This window comes from Lycium ferocissimum, chromosome 9, assembly GCF_029784015.1.
Source record: "Lycium ferocissimum isolate CSIRO_LF1 chromosome 9, AGI_CSIRO_Lferr_CH_V1, whole genome shotgun sequence".
Classification (NCBI taxonomy): domain Eukaryota; kingdom Viridiplantae; phylum Streptophyta; class Magnoliopsida; order Solanales; family Solanaceae; genus Lycium; species Lycium ferocissimum.
In genome coordinates this window covers 17,812,523-17,828,177 of record NC_081350.1, presented here as the reverse complement: position 1 = coordinate 17,828,177, position 15,655 = coordinate 17,812,523, and the positions used below count along the sequence as shown (strand labels likewise).

General features: G+C 36.8%; 2 protein-coding genes across 3 annotated transcripts; one reads left to right on the top strand and one right to left on the bottom strand.

Moving 5' to 3' along the window:
* Positions 1–2,107, bottom strand: LOC132069263 (RNA-binding protein involved in heterochromatin assembly dri1-like). 2 transcript variants are annotated; one of them, XM_059462670.1, is made up of 4 exons: positions 1,960–2,107; positions 798–1,227; positions 183–256; positions 1–24 (listed from the first exon to the last, which is right to left on the bottom strand). In XM_059462670.1, exons 2-4 carry the CDS (start codon positions 1,220–1,222, stop codon positions 11–13), a joined length of 513 nt encoding a protein of 170 aa, XP_059318653.1. In that variant the 5' UTR covers positions 1,223–1,227; positions 1,960–2,107; the 3' UTR covers positions 1–10. The 2 variants fall into 2 exon arrangements, with proteins under 2 accessions (XP_059318653.1, XP_059318652.1); XM_059462669.1 differs by having other exon boundaries at positions 139–256; positions 1,960–2,106.
* An 11,269-nt stretch (positions 2,108–13,376) lies between these two features.
* LOC132031632 (uncharacterized) lies at positions 13,377–14,649 on the top strand. The gene is made up of 2 exons (XM_059421595.1): positions 13,377–13,619; positions 14,236–14,649. The coding sequence occupies exons 1-2, from the start codon at positions 13,377–13,379 to the stop codon at positions 14,647–14,649; spliced, it is 657 nt and encodes a 218-aa protein (XP_059277578.1).
* Positions 14,650–15,655: the final 1,006 nt, after the last annotated feature.

The following is a 15,655-nucleotide window of genomic DNA, read 5'->3' as shown; positions in this document are numbered from 1 at the left end:
TGATTCTTTCTTAGACTGCAACACCTGAAGAAGTATTTAAATATTAATTATTAATTAGGGTAAAAGAAAATATATAAGGGGTATGTATTAAATATATTTGTAAAATTAAGAGGGAAAAAGTGAGTTTTGATTAATTACCAAAAATGGAGAATCAATGATGAATTAATATGAAGACTGGTTACCAGCTATGTCCCTAGGTGCATTGCATCTGAAACACTCCATCCTGCTGGCAAAGTTGTGCTCATTACAGCCTAACCTGTTAATAATTCCAAACATTTTTTAATTTACACTCCAACAATGGGCTACAAAATATAAAGTAGCCTAAATATTCAAATATTTAGTATTTTGGTTATGCTCGGGTGTTATTCAAAACAGACAGAAACTACTTTACTTAAAGTTGGTAACTAAATCTTACAATCACTATCTTTTAAGTGTACTTTTTGGGTCGAGGAAGTGGAGAAGGGGAAATTGAAGCAAATAGTATTTGTTAGTTTCTCTCACTTCTCATACAAAGTTATATTTACTCATTCTTGAGTTATAATTTAATTTTATATAAGCTGAGAATATTAAAAATATGTACATTATTATTGCATCGAAAGATAATCTAATTTAATTGCTTACACAATAAGTTGGTTTAATAATCTAAAAGATAAGATAAGTAACCTGATGTAACAAGTTAAAATAGTATAAAATATCTTCGGTGTCATTACCTTAGCTGTAAATATAATTTAAGTAAATAAAAGCGCACTCTCTTAAACTTTTAGATAAGATGGTCACACACTTTAACATCATTTTACCTGGTGCAAATCCAGTCCCCAGACTTCCATCCAGAGCGGCTGCCACCACTTGCACCTCCAAAGCCAAAGCCCCTCGGGCGGGACGACGACATCATGTGTTCAGCATCAAAGCCACTGCCACCGCCACTGCAGCCGCCAGAAGATTCATCCTTAAAAGCACCACACTTGAAGCAGCTAGAGCGGCTAGCAAAGTTGTGGGCACCGCAATTTCCAATATTGCAGTACCAGTCACCGGGCCTTACATCAGGCCCGGTGCTGAAGCCGCCGAAAGGGGAGGAGCCTCCTCCCCTTCCGCCAAAGCAGGAGCTTCCAAAGTCATGAGCACTTGCACCATGTCTTGGCTCACCACATCTTTGGCATGAGTCTCTCCTTTGGAAGTTCAAGTGTTGGCATGACCTGCAATTCCAGTCTCCTGGTCTGCTCATTTTTCCTATAATAATAAGAAAAGGAGAAGAAATTTAAATATTTTTGAGAAAGTTGGTCATATTGTAAACTGATTTAAAATTTAAATTTGATGAGTCCAGTGTTTATATTTTCACTACTTGATTGGATTCACACTTTTGCAATTATGAATTCAGTACATTTACTGGAACTTTAATAAGTTTTTACAAATATATTTATATTTTTTGTAAAAAAATTACTGGATGTACTTGAACCCATTAGAATGACACTGCATGGGGTAAATAAATCAATAAAGAAACATGACTATGGGAAATTTGATACAATGATATTTTGTTGGTAATAAAAATTTAGTGGAAGAGAAAAAGGTAAAACAAAGAAAGCGCTAGCCATCGACTTTTTTCATTTTCTTGGATGTACAAAACAATTGCCACTATCCCTTGCTAAAAATGGAAAATGGAAAGTAAATATAAGTTTCCATGTCGTTTTTGAAATGAATAATGGGCAGCAATGAGAGATTCTAAAGAAAATTTTCAAACGACAACTGCACGGTCAAATTACATTTGTAAGCAAAAAGTTGTCCTGAATATTTTAACTGAAGATATATAGAACTACACTTTAAAGCCAATTTTGCCCTTAGCACTCACTAACTACACCATTAAGAAAAAAAGGAAGAAGAAGAGAATAGGGATAGATAGTGATCACTTGAAGGAAGAGTATTTCAAGAAATGAGTTGCATGAACAATGGCAAATTAATGCTAACCTTGGAAGAAATATAAATTAAAACAAATAGACCACAAAAAATGAGCTAATAACTTTGCAAGTAGCTGTTGTTTACAGGAGTAGGCGAAGTAGAAATACTGAACTTGTGGATATTTGGTGTTGTTTGCAGAGATATATATACTGAAAAACTTCCTCGAATTTCGAGAAGGATAAAGGCAACGGTGGATGTTCTTTTTCTCATTTATATTATTCTTTCACTTAGCTAATTAACGATTAGCCTCCCTTTAAACAGTAGAATCCCTACCAAAATAAAAAAGAAAAATAATGTAGTTGTAGTAAAAAGAAAGAAAAGCGCTGTTTCCCAAAAAAATAAAAAGAAAAAAGAAATTAACGTTAGATTCTAAAGATAATGGATATATTTGTCAAATTTGATAAAGTTCTCATCTTTTAAGGCTTCAAGAGATAGGAAAATTGATATATGTGCGTGGAAGCCATCAAACGAATACTAAACAAAGTCCATGATAAATTGCCGTCTATACCCTTCTAAAAATATTCCCATCACACTTTGATAAGTCTTGTTATCGTTTAGTTCATGACTGACACGCTATATTAAACTGATGAATTATACGGATTGTGATATAGAAATTAACAATAATTTAATCATCCAGTATTTATACATATTTCTTATCTATCATCCACCCATTTTGATTTTCGTGAAAAAAAAAATGTAAAATCTACTTCTTGCACCCTCCTAAGGTGAATATTGCAAAATTATTGTCTTCGTAACTCTTTGATGTTCAAAGAGTGTCAAATGTGTACCAAAATTACTTACGTATAAGTTTTGTGAGTTTATATGGTGACAAATTAAATAAATGTGTCTCATTTCTTTTTCCTTTCTCTAGAAATAGTATTTAAATTTACATGACATGGCACTGAACTAGAACATTCTTTTATAGTTCTGTATATGTGGCAAATACTGTTCTATGATTTCATTTTCCTTTTTCTTGTTTTATCTATCATAAATTGCAATTTAAAGAAATTGGCTGTCTTATTTGATTTTTATTCTTTAAAAAAATGTGCTATGAGAGGGTAGTAGGACTTGATGTTATTGCTTCAAATAATATCAAGTGTGGTATGATTGTTTCACAACATACAACTCACTAAAACACAAAGTGAAAGGAATTATAATGATATGATCTGCTTAATGCATGCATGAACCCTTTGAAGCATTTAAAAAACCTTTGACTAAATCATTTTAGGGCCCTTAATTTGCTTACGCGGCCGACATCATGGATCCCACGCATGTCCCACATGGCAAACAATGCTTGCATGCTAGCTCCGGATTTGTATAAGGAACATGAGCTAAATAGGTTTCAACTTGAAGCCAGACAAAATGAATATTCGTTCTATTTTATGCTTCACAAAATTGACCCCCACAACTTATTCTTATCTCAAAATTCATCTGCGGAGGAGGGGTCATGTCTCTCTTTCAAAAGAAAAGAAGAAAAAAAAAAAAAGTTTCGAGAGTCCCACCATTGTAGTATTAAGGTAACGGTACGTCGCTATACATGGGAAAAAATAGTCATTCTTTTAATAATTTTTGAATATTCCAATTTTGTACTTGAAGGTCGAAGTTGCATCAGTAAGTCAAAAAGACACTCATTGAACACATTTTTCTTTATATCAAACCGAGGTAAGGGTTAGTTAGTCATTTTATAAACCACACTATGACCAAACTTTATTCCTCATGTTCAATTGTAACGTAAAATATTTAGTTCCAAATCCCTACTACTATGTTATAATGTGAGTTCAATCTTGAATCAGTGAAGAAAAACTAACAAAGGGTTTACGTTTACGGAGGAAAATGCCAACAAGATGGATTTAAGTTAAACACTGCTGGTCTAATTTTTTACACTATCGGTATCATTGTGTCATAGTTCGTTAGTTGTCATTTGTTACAGGTTATCATTAGTAATCTTAATCTACTTTAAGTTGTATGGATTGATGGTGGAAAAAGTTCATAATACAATCAAGTCACTTAAAAGGCAAATATATATAATCATATTTTACAACATTGATTGACAGTTAATGTACAATAAATTAAATGATAAATAACTTACTATAACAGGTTTAATTACGCTGCTGATGTAAAATGTTTATTAGACTATTAGTGTACATATATACTTGTTAAGAGTCCCACGTCAATCATCTAATGGATGAGTGGTGTCTTTAATATGGTTTGGACAATCATTTTTTTGCTCGGAGTGCCCTTCGTTTGGGGTGGTCTTTAAATTTTGCCCCTCATATTTGAAATCTTTAAAATTTGCCCTTCTTTAACACCCATAGGTTCCGTGTTCAACCCACGCAATAATCAAAATTTTAAAAAAATTTGCAAGGCAAGTTTAAATTTCGCTATCTTAGGACCCGCATACTTTTGTTAAGGAATTACCAAAGTTATGGGACCGATACTTATGCCTTGTGGGTGATTTCTTGGCATAAGTATCTTGGTCCGATAACTTTGATAATTCCTTCACAAAGTTATCCGTCCGCATAAAAGTTTGCCCATTAAGTATGCCCCACCTAAGATAACTTTGCGAAGGAATTATCAAAGTTAGGCTTGACCATGATACTTATGCCTTATGGGCGCATTGAGAGCAGTATGCGGGTCCCGCATAACTTTGATAATTCCTTCACAGTTATGCTGGTCCCAGATAAAAGTTTGTCCATTAAAAGTATGCCCCACCGGCATAACTTTGTGAAGAAATTATCAAAGTTATGCCGGACCGCGTACTTTATGCCAAGTCCGCCCATACAAGGCATTTAGTATGCCGGGGTCCCAAGATAAAATGTGTAATTCCTCAATGTTGTATGTCGTTGTATAGCGAAATTTAAACCGCCTTGCGATTTTTTTTTAAAATTTTGAATCGCGCGGGTTCGAACTCCGGAACCTATGGGTGTTAGCCGAAGGGCAAAATTTAAACATTTCAAATATGAAGGGCAAAATTTAAAGACCACCCCAAAAGAAGGGCAATTCTGCGAATTGCCCTTGGACAATCCTCACCACTTGAGATAGCTTTTGGGTTTGATTTAGGCCCAATGTCCATTTTATTTATTATGGTATCATAGTAGGACTCATCTCAATTCTCATTTCCGATGTTGGACCCCCATATTGCACCAGATGTCCATCCCTGAGCTTGAGGTGGGTGTTAAGAAACTCACATCGCCATCTAAGGAATGTGTGGTCTCTTTAATATGGCTTGAGCAATCCTCACCACTTGAGCTAGTTTTTGAGTTGGCCAAGGTCCATTTCATTTATCAAATATTTAGCATAAAGATTAATTTATAATTACCTTATAAAATTTTGATTATGTATATATTTTTCACCCCGTAAGTGCAAGATGCTTAAACTCTAAATTTGCATCAACCTAAAATAAGGGTTAATCGGTCATTTTAGGAAATAGAGTTGACAAACATTACTCTCCCTAGTCATCCCCTCAACCCCCAGATAAAAGAAATGTCTTGATGGTAAAATCCACCAATAATTTATATTTACCTATCGTAGAAATGTGTATATCCGTTAGCAAACGCAGCCAAAAAAAAAAAAAAAAAATAGAGCAAGAATTATAAAGTGGGCATAATAAACTCAACTATATATTCCCTCCATCTTAATTTATGTGATATAGTCTGACTGAACACGAATTTTAAGAAATAAATGAATACTTTTGAATCTTGTGGTCTAAAATAAACCAAAGATATTTGTGTGATTATAGATTATCTCGTTAAGCGTAAAATGTAAAATTTAAAATTAAATTGTTACCAAATAAGAATACATATCATTTTTTTGGGATAGATTAAAAAAAAATGTATCACATAAATTGGGAGAGGAGAAGTAATAGTTTAACAAAAAAGAAAATTATTGGTGGCGTGGTGTTTTACAGGTATTGGGGGAGGGGTGAGTAGGGATGTGCACTCGTGTGTGTGTCAGATTTCGTAAAATGGACGTATTCGAAGCCGAAGTTAAAGTTGCATGGCTACTGCATCTATGTAAGTACGTTCGATACCTTTTTCTTCTTTATTTAATTAATTAATGACAAGAACATGGTATATGAATATGAGATAATAAAATAAAGGAAATATTATGAGATGAGGTTGAGGATGGCAAGGGCGGATTCATGGCAAAACATGTGTTCACCTCATTCTGAACTTAGTAACTTTTGTTCAAATTTTGTACATATTAAAAAATTTATATTTAAATATAATAAATAATTGACTATGAACTTAGTTATTATTATTATTATTATTATATATTAACTTAAAGTCGTTATAATAACTCAAAAATTTTAAATTTTAAATTCATCTGGAGGGGTGGACCATAATTTCAATCAATCGGAATGATGAGAAGGAAATATTTAGGCCTTTTTTAGTTTTAATTAGAGATTTCGAATACGAACTTAAAAAAAGAAATTTTTTTAGTAGATTGTGGTTTACTTCTTAATGAGCCTACCGACACAATATTAAATTAATCGGATTAGTAAATGTTGAAGACTATTTTGATAGATTGTCTTTTACTCCTTAATGAGTTTACTATCACAAATTTAAATTAGTCGAATTAATAAAATTTCAAATATTGAATAAAAATAATTTAAATCAATCGAATTAGTAAATTTCGAATATCGATTTTAAAAAAAAAAAGAGAAGAAGAAGAAGAGGGCGGATGGTTTTCAAAATGAAACAAAGTGAAAATGGTAGATTATCGATAAAGATAGTCGAAGCTGATGATGGCATAGGTAGTCTTCGAGGTCCAATTTGACCATCTTTTCTTTTTAGTGTATGTATTACTCTCTCTTTTCTTTTTCTAACAAGCACTGCCTTGGCTTTTTTGCTGTCATTTTTCTTTTTCCCCCCTCTCTCTCTCTCTCTCATTCTTATATTTGTTTTTCTGAATCACTCTTTTTCTCTCTCTCTTTCTCTTCTTTTAGGTGTAAAGACAGGAACCACCAAGCACACCATTCTCCAAGAAATTAATGGAACACTGAGAAGAGTAAAAAGAAGCACCGCGAAACATAATTTTTCAAATGAAGAATATATTGGTAAGAAAAATAAGAGTATTCCCTACAGTTCATATTATATAGTATTCTCTCCGTTCTAATTTAAGTGTCTTATTTTTTTATTTTTTTTGTCTATCCCAAAAAAAGTATCCCTTTTTATAGTTAGTAAGTAAGTTTATATGGCAAGTTTGACATCACAAGATTTAAAGGACTACACATATCTTTAATTTAAGGGAAAAGGGTAAAAAATATCCCTCTACTTTGGGAAAAGGGCTAAAAATATACTCTGAACTTATTTTTGGGTCAAAAATACCCCTTTCATCATTAAAGTTTTCAAATATACCCCCCGTCTTATCGGAAATTCCCAACATAACCCGATTTCATTTTTAAACCCGCTCCATTTAAACCCGACCCAACTAAATTAAAAACTCATATGGGTTACCCGCACCTGTGCCTGATGGCTCCAGATATAGTACTCGGGAACAAGTTGGTCGCATATGAGTTTTTTTTATGTAGTTGGGTCAGTTTTAAATGAGCGGATTTAAAAATAAAATCGAGTTATGTTGGGGATTTCCGTTAAGACAGGGGTATATTTGAAAACTTTAATGATGGAGGGGTATTTTTGACCCAAAATAGGTTCGGAGGATAGTTTTAGCCTTTTTTTCAAAGTAGAGGGATATTTTTGACCCTTTTCCCTTAATTTAAAACCACAAAAGTCTCACTTTATTTCTTAAAATCCGTGTCTAGTCAAACTAAGATACTTAAATTAAGACGGAAGGAGTAATATTTTTTGTTTGGGCATACCTTTTAAAAGTTCACTCATCGCCAGAAAGTAAGAAGGATTTTAAACTAAATTACCAGAGGAATTTTGAAATAAATTACCCTTAATTAAATAACACATAATGCTATTTAATAGTTTCTTGATTATGTAAAATTCTATGGATCTAAAGAAGGATAAATTTGAAAACTTAATTCCCTTGATTATGTAAAAAAACTCATTTATTTTAAGCTAAATGTATACAAACTAAAAACATCATATATTATGGACCACACTCTCCCCGATAGATAGCACTTGTAGAAATCATTACTTTTACTTGAAAGCATATTTTTCACATGAAATACTCATTTGCAAACAACTAGTTGAATGTGTCAAAAGGATGTTTTTGACATCGACCATTAACTTATATTTAGGATTTTTTTGGTCATAACACAATCTATTACTCCATCCCTTTCAAAAAGAGTGTTCACTTAGTCTTTATTTTTTAGTTAAAAAAGAGTGTCTACTTACCAAATCAAGAAAGAATTAACATTACTTTTCAAAATTTGCCCTTATTAAGTTTAAATAACTAAATCTCAATACCTATTTAATTAGGCATTTTAGTCAAATTACCTATTTTTTTCTTAGAAATTAGTATTTTCTTAAGCGATGTGCAAATGACTAAGTTGACACTTTTTTTTTACCGAAGGGAGTGATATTTAGCTGAAACCCCGAGTAGGGAGCGCTTTTCCATACGAATCAGAATTAGTCTGGCTTACCAAATACTAGATGATTATAACAACAAAAATTATTTTATTTTTTCAAACGAGTACTTTTTTGGGGGTTCGATTAATCTAAATATGTTCCAAAAATCTTATTTACACGGACTGCTGTCAAATTGGCTCAGCCAAAGATAATATAACCAAAATACCAAAATACTAAAGAATAAAGAGATTAAATAGCATCATAATAACAATAATTAAGTTTCCCCCTCCCTCCAAGCCAAACAAAGGAACCACCCACCATTTCTTGGGGAGTGGTAAAGAGAGCTGTAGCAAACTGTGAAAAAGCAAAAAGAAAGGAAGAATGATTCGATTCTCTTTGGGAAATGCAAATGCTTCCCATTTCCTTCATGCAATCACTATAACGTACACAATAATGCCTACTTTTCTCTCCTTCCTTCACAACATGAATGAATGAATATTTGCTCAAATATTCCTTCTAAAAGTGATGTTACTAATAAGACTACGTAGGCTTTTGACAAAGCAACAAACCCTACACTCGAATAATTGATTCTTCTATTTACCAACTTATATTTTATTTTATTTTTTGCAGAAAATTAAATCAAATCGTAACAGACTATATAGTTATAAGGAAACACACACTATTTCATTTTACATCAGTGTGTAAGTCAGTGAATCATTTTTCACGTAAAAAAAAGGCCATTCACGCACGATGATACTCAAATTCAATATTTAAGACATTTTAAAATAAAATCAATGCTTAAGTACTTGATACAAGCAATTAAAATTTGCAATATCAGATATGAAGAAACGGTCATTGAAATTACATTATAGAAGATAGGTTTCGATTTTAAATAATCCACACCAATGACGCCTGTTATAATTACAAAAAGCAGTAGGATGATATATTTGAACAGAGTACCCTTTTGTACTTTTCCCTATTCTATTAAACAAAATAGAACGATGATTAGAGACATATCGTCCTCTTTATATTTCACATAATAACGATTTAGAATAGAAAATGCAATATAACTCCATGTAAGGCTGTATGCTGTGGAAACTGAAGTAAATGTCGCGGCTATCCGGTACGAGGTCGAAGTAGAACGAGAACATTAGCCTCGGGTAAGATCAAAGGGGTCGAGGACCGAGGAGTTGTGAGCTTTTCCAACTAAGTGTCCGAAACCGAGGGAATGCTAATAGGTACAGAGACTCCGAGCCGGAGGGGAAGACACTCGACACAGGTTCGAAGAATCCGTTACAAGCCAGGTCACGCCCCGCCACTCGTGCCATAATTTGCGCTGACATTCGTACGGAGCGCCGTTTTTGTGGATTTTAGGGTTTTCCTAAAGGGCCTTTTTAGGTTTGTACAAAGGCCCATCTAGTATTTACTATAAATAGAGGTGAACCTCCTTCATTTGAGGGCTAGTCTTTCATACACACTCATACTTGTAATCTGAAAATTATTTATTGAAGCTTTCTAGTGGTTTGGCTCGGGACAGAGGAGTTTCTTTCAAAACCGGACCAAATTCACAGAGACGAATATCTTGATTTCTTAAGCTACTTTCTTTCTTATTCACTAATATATTGCTTATTATCACGTATTATTCTTACATAAATCACTAATCAAACCACATATCCTATAAACCACATATAAATTTAATTGTTACCATTTTAAGGGAAAACAGTTTGGCGCTCACAATGGGGCCTAGGATAATAGTGGTGATTGGTTTCCAACTCTATTTTTCACTTGTTTTTTGAAAGCTTGTGATTCCAGATAATTTCGAGATGGCAAACAGTGGCCAATCGGTGCACGTGAACAACAACGAACTGATGAGTCATCACGACGAAAACAACAACAGCGGGTTGCCAAACCATAACACTCCCCCCGTTCATCCCGTCGATCCACATGCTGTCAACTCGACCGATGCTATCAACCAGAACACTGGCGGCATTCAGGCCACAGATCCTTTAAATAGCGATAATTCAGCAATTTTACCTTGGGCACCAGCCCGAAAAACACCGGGCGACGCCATAGAGGAAATTAACTTACGTTTGATATATGATATGTTGTAGGAACAACAGGTGGATATAGCTCAGCTCCAAAAGAAAGACAGCAGAACAGTATCAGCAGGGCCAAGTCGGGCTATTGAGCCAAACCAGCGGAAGATCGGGTCGCTGATAGTGGTAACAGATCGGGGCCCGATGTATCTGTCGAGGTCCTGAAAATGCTCGAAGCGTTGGCTAAACGGATTGAATCTGATCAGAAAAAGGTAGAAACGTGCAACTCTCGAGTGCACCAGATCCGGGGGCCCCTCCGATCTTGAAAGGACAGGACTCAAAAAGATATATTCAAAGGACTTTTCCTCCGAGTGCAGCCCCGAAGCCGATCCCGAAGAGGTTCAAAATGATCGATATTCCAAAGTATGATGGAACGACGGACCCACAGGAACATGTGACTTCGTATACTTGTGCCATAAAGGGCAACGATGTTGAAGAAGATGAAATCGAATCGTTGCTATTAAAAAAGTTTGATGAAACGCTATCTAAATGGGGCACTAACTTGGTACGACCATCTGTCAAAGCATTCCATTACTTCTTTAGAGATGCTCGCGGATGTGTTCATTAAAACCTATGCCGGAGCTAAAAAGGTGCAAGCAAGGAAAGCAGACATCTTCAGAATCGCCCAAAGAGACAACGAATTACTTCGAGAGTTCATGAATAGGTTCCAAAAGGAATGAATGGAACTGCCCCCGGTCCCCAAAAAATGGGCTGCTCAAGCCTTTACCAAGGGTCTCAACCCCCAAAGTTGTACTGCCTCATTTAAGTTGAAGGAAAATCTATTGGAGTACGAGGCAGTGACTTGGGTTGACGTCCATAGCAGATATGAATATAAAATTCGGATAGAGGATGATCAACCTGAACTTCCCCCAGGTCCGATAGCCGGAAGCAAGAATTTTGAAAGGTCAAGAAGGACATTTGAAGCAGATACAAGGCCTTCAAAGGATAGATACTGACCTTATGTTCAACCGGAGAAGTCCAACTTTAGGTCGGATAGAGGGAAAAACGGTCCCATTCATCATTCGAGCATGAGTGACAGGCGAATTGATCGCGGTCTGAGCAGTCGAGGTTTGCAGTTTAGAAGAGATACCAGTGGGTCGGCTAACAATGGGGACAACTCGAGGTTATCCGAGTACAACTTTAATATTGACTTCACAGATCTTGTCTCAGCCATTGGCCATATTAAGGATGCAAGATGGCCGAGGTCACTAAGATTTGACCCTGCTCAAAGAGATCCAAGTGTGATGTGCGAGTATCACGGTACTCATGGTCATGGGACAGAAGATTGTCATCAACTGAGAGAGGAAGTGGATTGATTATTGAAAAATGGTCACCTTCGTGAGTTCTTAAGTGACCGAGCAAAAGGAAATTACAAGGGCAGGGAAAGTCACAAGCAGGTCGAGCCCATAGAGCCTCAACACGTGATTATTATGGTAATCGGTGGAACAGAAATGCCACGATGTCCGATGATGAACAGGACGAAAGTCTCGGTTGTTCATAAGAAAAGATACAGGGATTATGTGCCCGAATGATCTATTTCCTTTAGCGACGAAGATGCAGAGGGCATCATTCAGCCCTACAATGATGCTTTGGTAATTTATATCCTTATTTTTAAATCTCAAGTTAAACGTATTTTGATTGATCCAGGTGGTTAGGCCGATATTATTCGATGGAGAGTGGTAGAACAACTTGGACTGTTGGACCGAATTTCGCTAGCAACTCGGGTTCTCAGCTGATTCAACATGGCAAGCGAAACTACTAAGGGAGAAATCTCTCTGCCGGTAAACATCGTCGGGACTATTCAACAAATGGTGTTCTATGTCATCGAAGGTGAGATGAATTATAACGCGTTGCTCGGCAGAACGTGGATTCATAGTAAGAGGGCAGTACCCGCGACATTACATCAAATGTTGAGGTTTCCAACCTCGGAAGGGATAAAAACGGTCTGTGGCGTGCAATCCGCGGCAAGGGAGATGTTCGCAGAAAAAGATGCCCCCACTCAAAGGGAACCGTCCCTAAAGGCTGCTGAACCAACCGAAGGCAAAAATTACCAAATAGTAATTACATGATGGAGGCCCGATCAGCTTGAGGGAAGAAAAGAAAGTTATGAGCCTGAACTTCGAAGAAGACGATTTCAGTGTACCCAGGTCGTTCGTGCTACCTGATGACTCTGACACAGCCAAGTCAACCATAGAAGAACTGGAACAAATTATCTTATTCGTGCATCTGCCGGATAGAAAGGTATACCTGGGCACGGGGTTAACCCCGGAGCTCAGGCATAAATTAATTGAATTTCTTCAAGCTAACGCCAATTATTTTGCATGGTCCCATTTAGACATGACAGTGTCCCCCCCCCTGTAGGTAACGATGCACAAGTTAAGCCTCGATCAAAAATTTTCCCCGGTGAAACAGAAAAGGAGACCGATGGCCGAAATCAAGCATGCCTTTATCAAAGAAGAGGTAATAAAGCTTTTAAAAATAAGTTCCATCCGGGAGGTAAAATATCGGGACTGGTTAGCTAATGTCGTGGTCGTGCTGAAGAAAGGTAATAAATTCATAATATGCGTCAATTATAAGAATTTGAATAAGGCGTGCCCAAAGGATTCATTTCCTATGCCTTACATCGATCGAATAATCGATGCTACGGCCGAACATGAGATGTTAAGTTTTCTTGATGCCTACTCCGGGTACAACCAGATTCGGATGGACCCGGAGGATCAAGAGAAAACTTCTTTTGTAACTAGATATGGGACTTATTGCTATAATGTAATGCCATTCGGATTAAAAAAACGCCGGTGTAACTTACCAACACTTAGTTAACAAAATGTTCAAAGAACAAATAGGTAAAACAATGGAGGTTTATATTGATGACATGCTAGTTAAGTTCCTAGAAACAGAGGACTATTTGAAGCATTTGCAGGAAACCTTCGACATACTTCGCAAACACAGCATGAAGTTGAACCCGGAGAAGTGTGCCTTTGGAGTTAGATCCGATAAGTTCTTGTGTTTCATGGTGTCAAACCGAGGAATTGAAATCAACCCGGACAAAATTAAGGCCATTAAAGACATCAAAGTGGTTAATAACATGAAGGCGGTGCAAAGGTTAACCGAAAGGATCGCGACTCTTATTTCCAATGCCACCTCATATGTGTAGTAACCACGTACCCATTAAAAATATCATGCATAAACCGAAGCAGTCAGGAAGATTGACAAAGTGGGCCATAGAAATAAGCCGTTATGACATCGAATATAAACCCAGAACGGCTATTAAATCCCAAATTTTAGCCGACTTCGTAGCGGACGGACTTTACACCCGTAATGGTTCCCGAGGTAGAAAAAGAACTTTTGCTAACCTCGGGGAAAACCTCGGGGATCTGGACCTTGTTCACGAATGGAGCATCAAACGTGAAAGCGTCCGGACTAGGAATTGTTCTTAAAGTCCCCGCAGCCGATATTATTCGACAATCAATCAAGACTTTAAAATTGACTAACAATGAAGTCGAGTATGAGGCTATGATTGCAGGTTTAAAATTGGCTCGAAGCTTAGGGGCTGAAGTCATCGAAGCAAAGTGCGACTCTCTTCTTGTTGTGAATCAAGTCAATGGTGTTTTCAAAGTCAAAGATGAACGAATGCAGAGATACCTGGAAAAATTCAAGTAATTTTACATCGATTTAAATAGTGGACTATGCAACATGTACTGAAGGAATAGAACAACGAGGTTGATGCATTGGCCAACCTAGGTTTGTCAGTCGGAGCAGAGGAATTCAACTCTGGCACAGTCGTTCAGTTGATGAATTCGGCCGTGAAAAATGGTCACGCCAAGATAAATGCAATGAGCTTGACATGGGACTGGCGCAATAAGTACATGGACTATTTGCGAGATGGGAAACTCCCAACGAACTCTAAGGAGTCAAGGTTTCTTCGAACCAAAGCAACGAGATTCTGCTTGATCGATGGCCAGCTGTATCACCGATCTTTTTACGAGCCTTTGGCTAAATGCTTGGGGCCCGGAGAAATAAATTATGTGATGCGAGAAGTCACGAAAGGACTTGTGGCAACCATTCGGGAGCCGAAGCTTTGGTCCGAAAGAAAATCAGAGCAGGATACTACTGGAACCAGATGAAGGAGGACGCGAAGAATTTTGTCCAAAAATGCGACGGGTGACAAAGGCACGCACCGATGATACATCAACCGGGGGAATTGTTGCATCCAGTTTTATCTCCATGGCCATTCATGAAATAGGGAATGGACATTGTCGGGCCTTTGCCCTGGGCTCCCGGTAAGGTTCGGTTCATTTTGTTTATGACTGATTATTTTTCAAATGGGTTGAAGCACAGGCCTTCAAGAAAGTCAGGGAGAAGGAAGTCATTAACTTCATTTGGGACCACATCATTTGTCGGTTTGACATTCCTTCCGAGATAACTTGCAACAACGGGCGACAGTTCATTGGTAATAAGGTTAATGACTTCCTCGAAAGATTGAAAATCAAGAAGATTTTGTCGACTCCGTATCACCCAAGTGCAAACAGACAAGCGGAGTCAACAAATAAAACCATACTTCAAAATATGAGGAAGCGACTGGAGGAGTCGAAACATAAGTGGAAAAAAGTTTTACCGGAGGTACTATGGGCATACAGAACGACATCGAAGTCAAGTACTGGAGAAACACAGTTTTCTCTAGTTTATGGTGCGGAAGCCTTAATTCCTGTGGAAGTCGGAGAACCGAGCCTAAGATTCCGGTATGCGACAAACGAGTCAAATGAAGAGGCTATGGCCGTAAAGCTTGACTTGATGGATGAACTTCGCGAGAATGTGTTGGTCCGTTTAGCAGCTCAAAAATAACGAATGGGAAGATATTACAATCGAAGAATGAATCTTCGATATTTCCAAGTTGGGGACTTAGTGCTTCAAAAAATTACCCTGCACACTAAGAATCTCGATGATGGGAAATTGGGCCCAAACTAGGAAGGACCATATAAGATAACCAGAATAACCGGTAAAGGGTCGTATCAACTAGAAATTGCAGACGACCAGCAGCTGCACAACAACTGGAACATGGCACACTTGAAAAAATATTATCGCTAAGGTACGAGCTACTAACCCTTTGTGAATTTTAGAAGTTCTCACCTT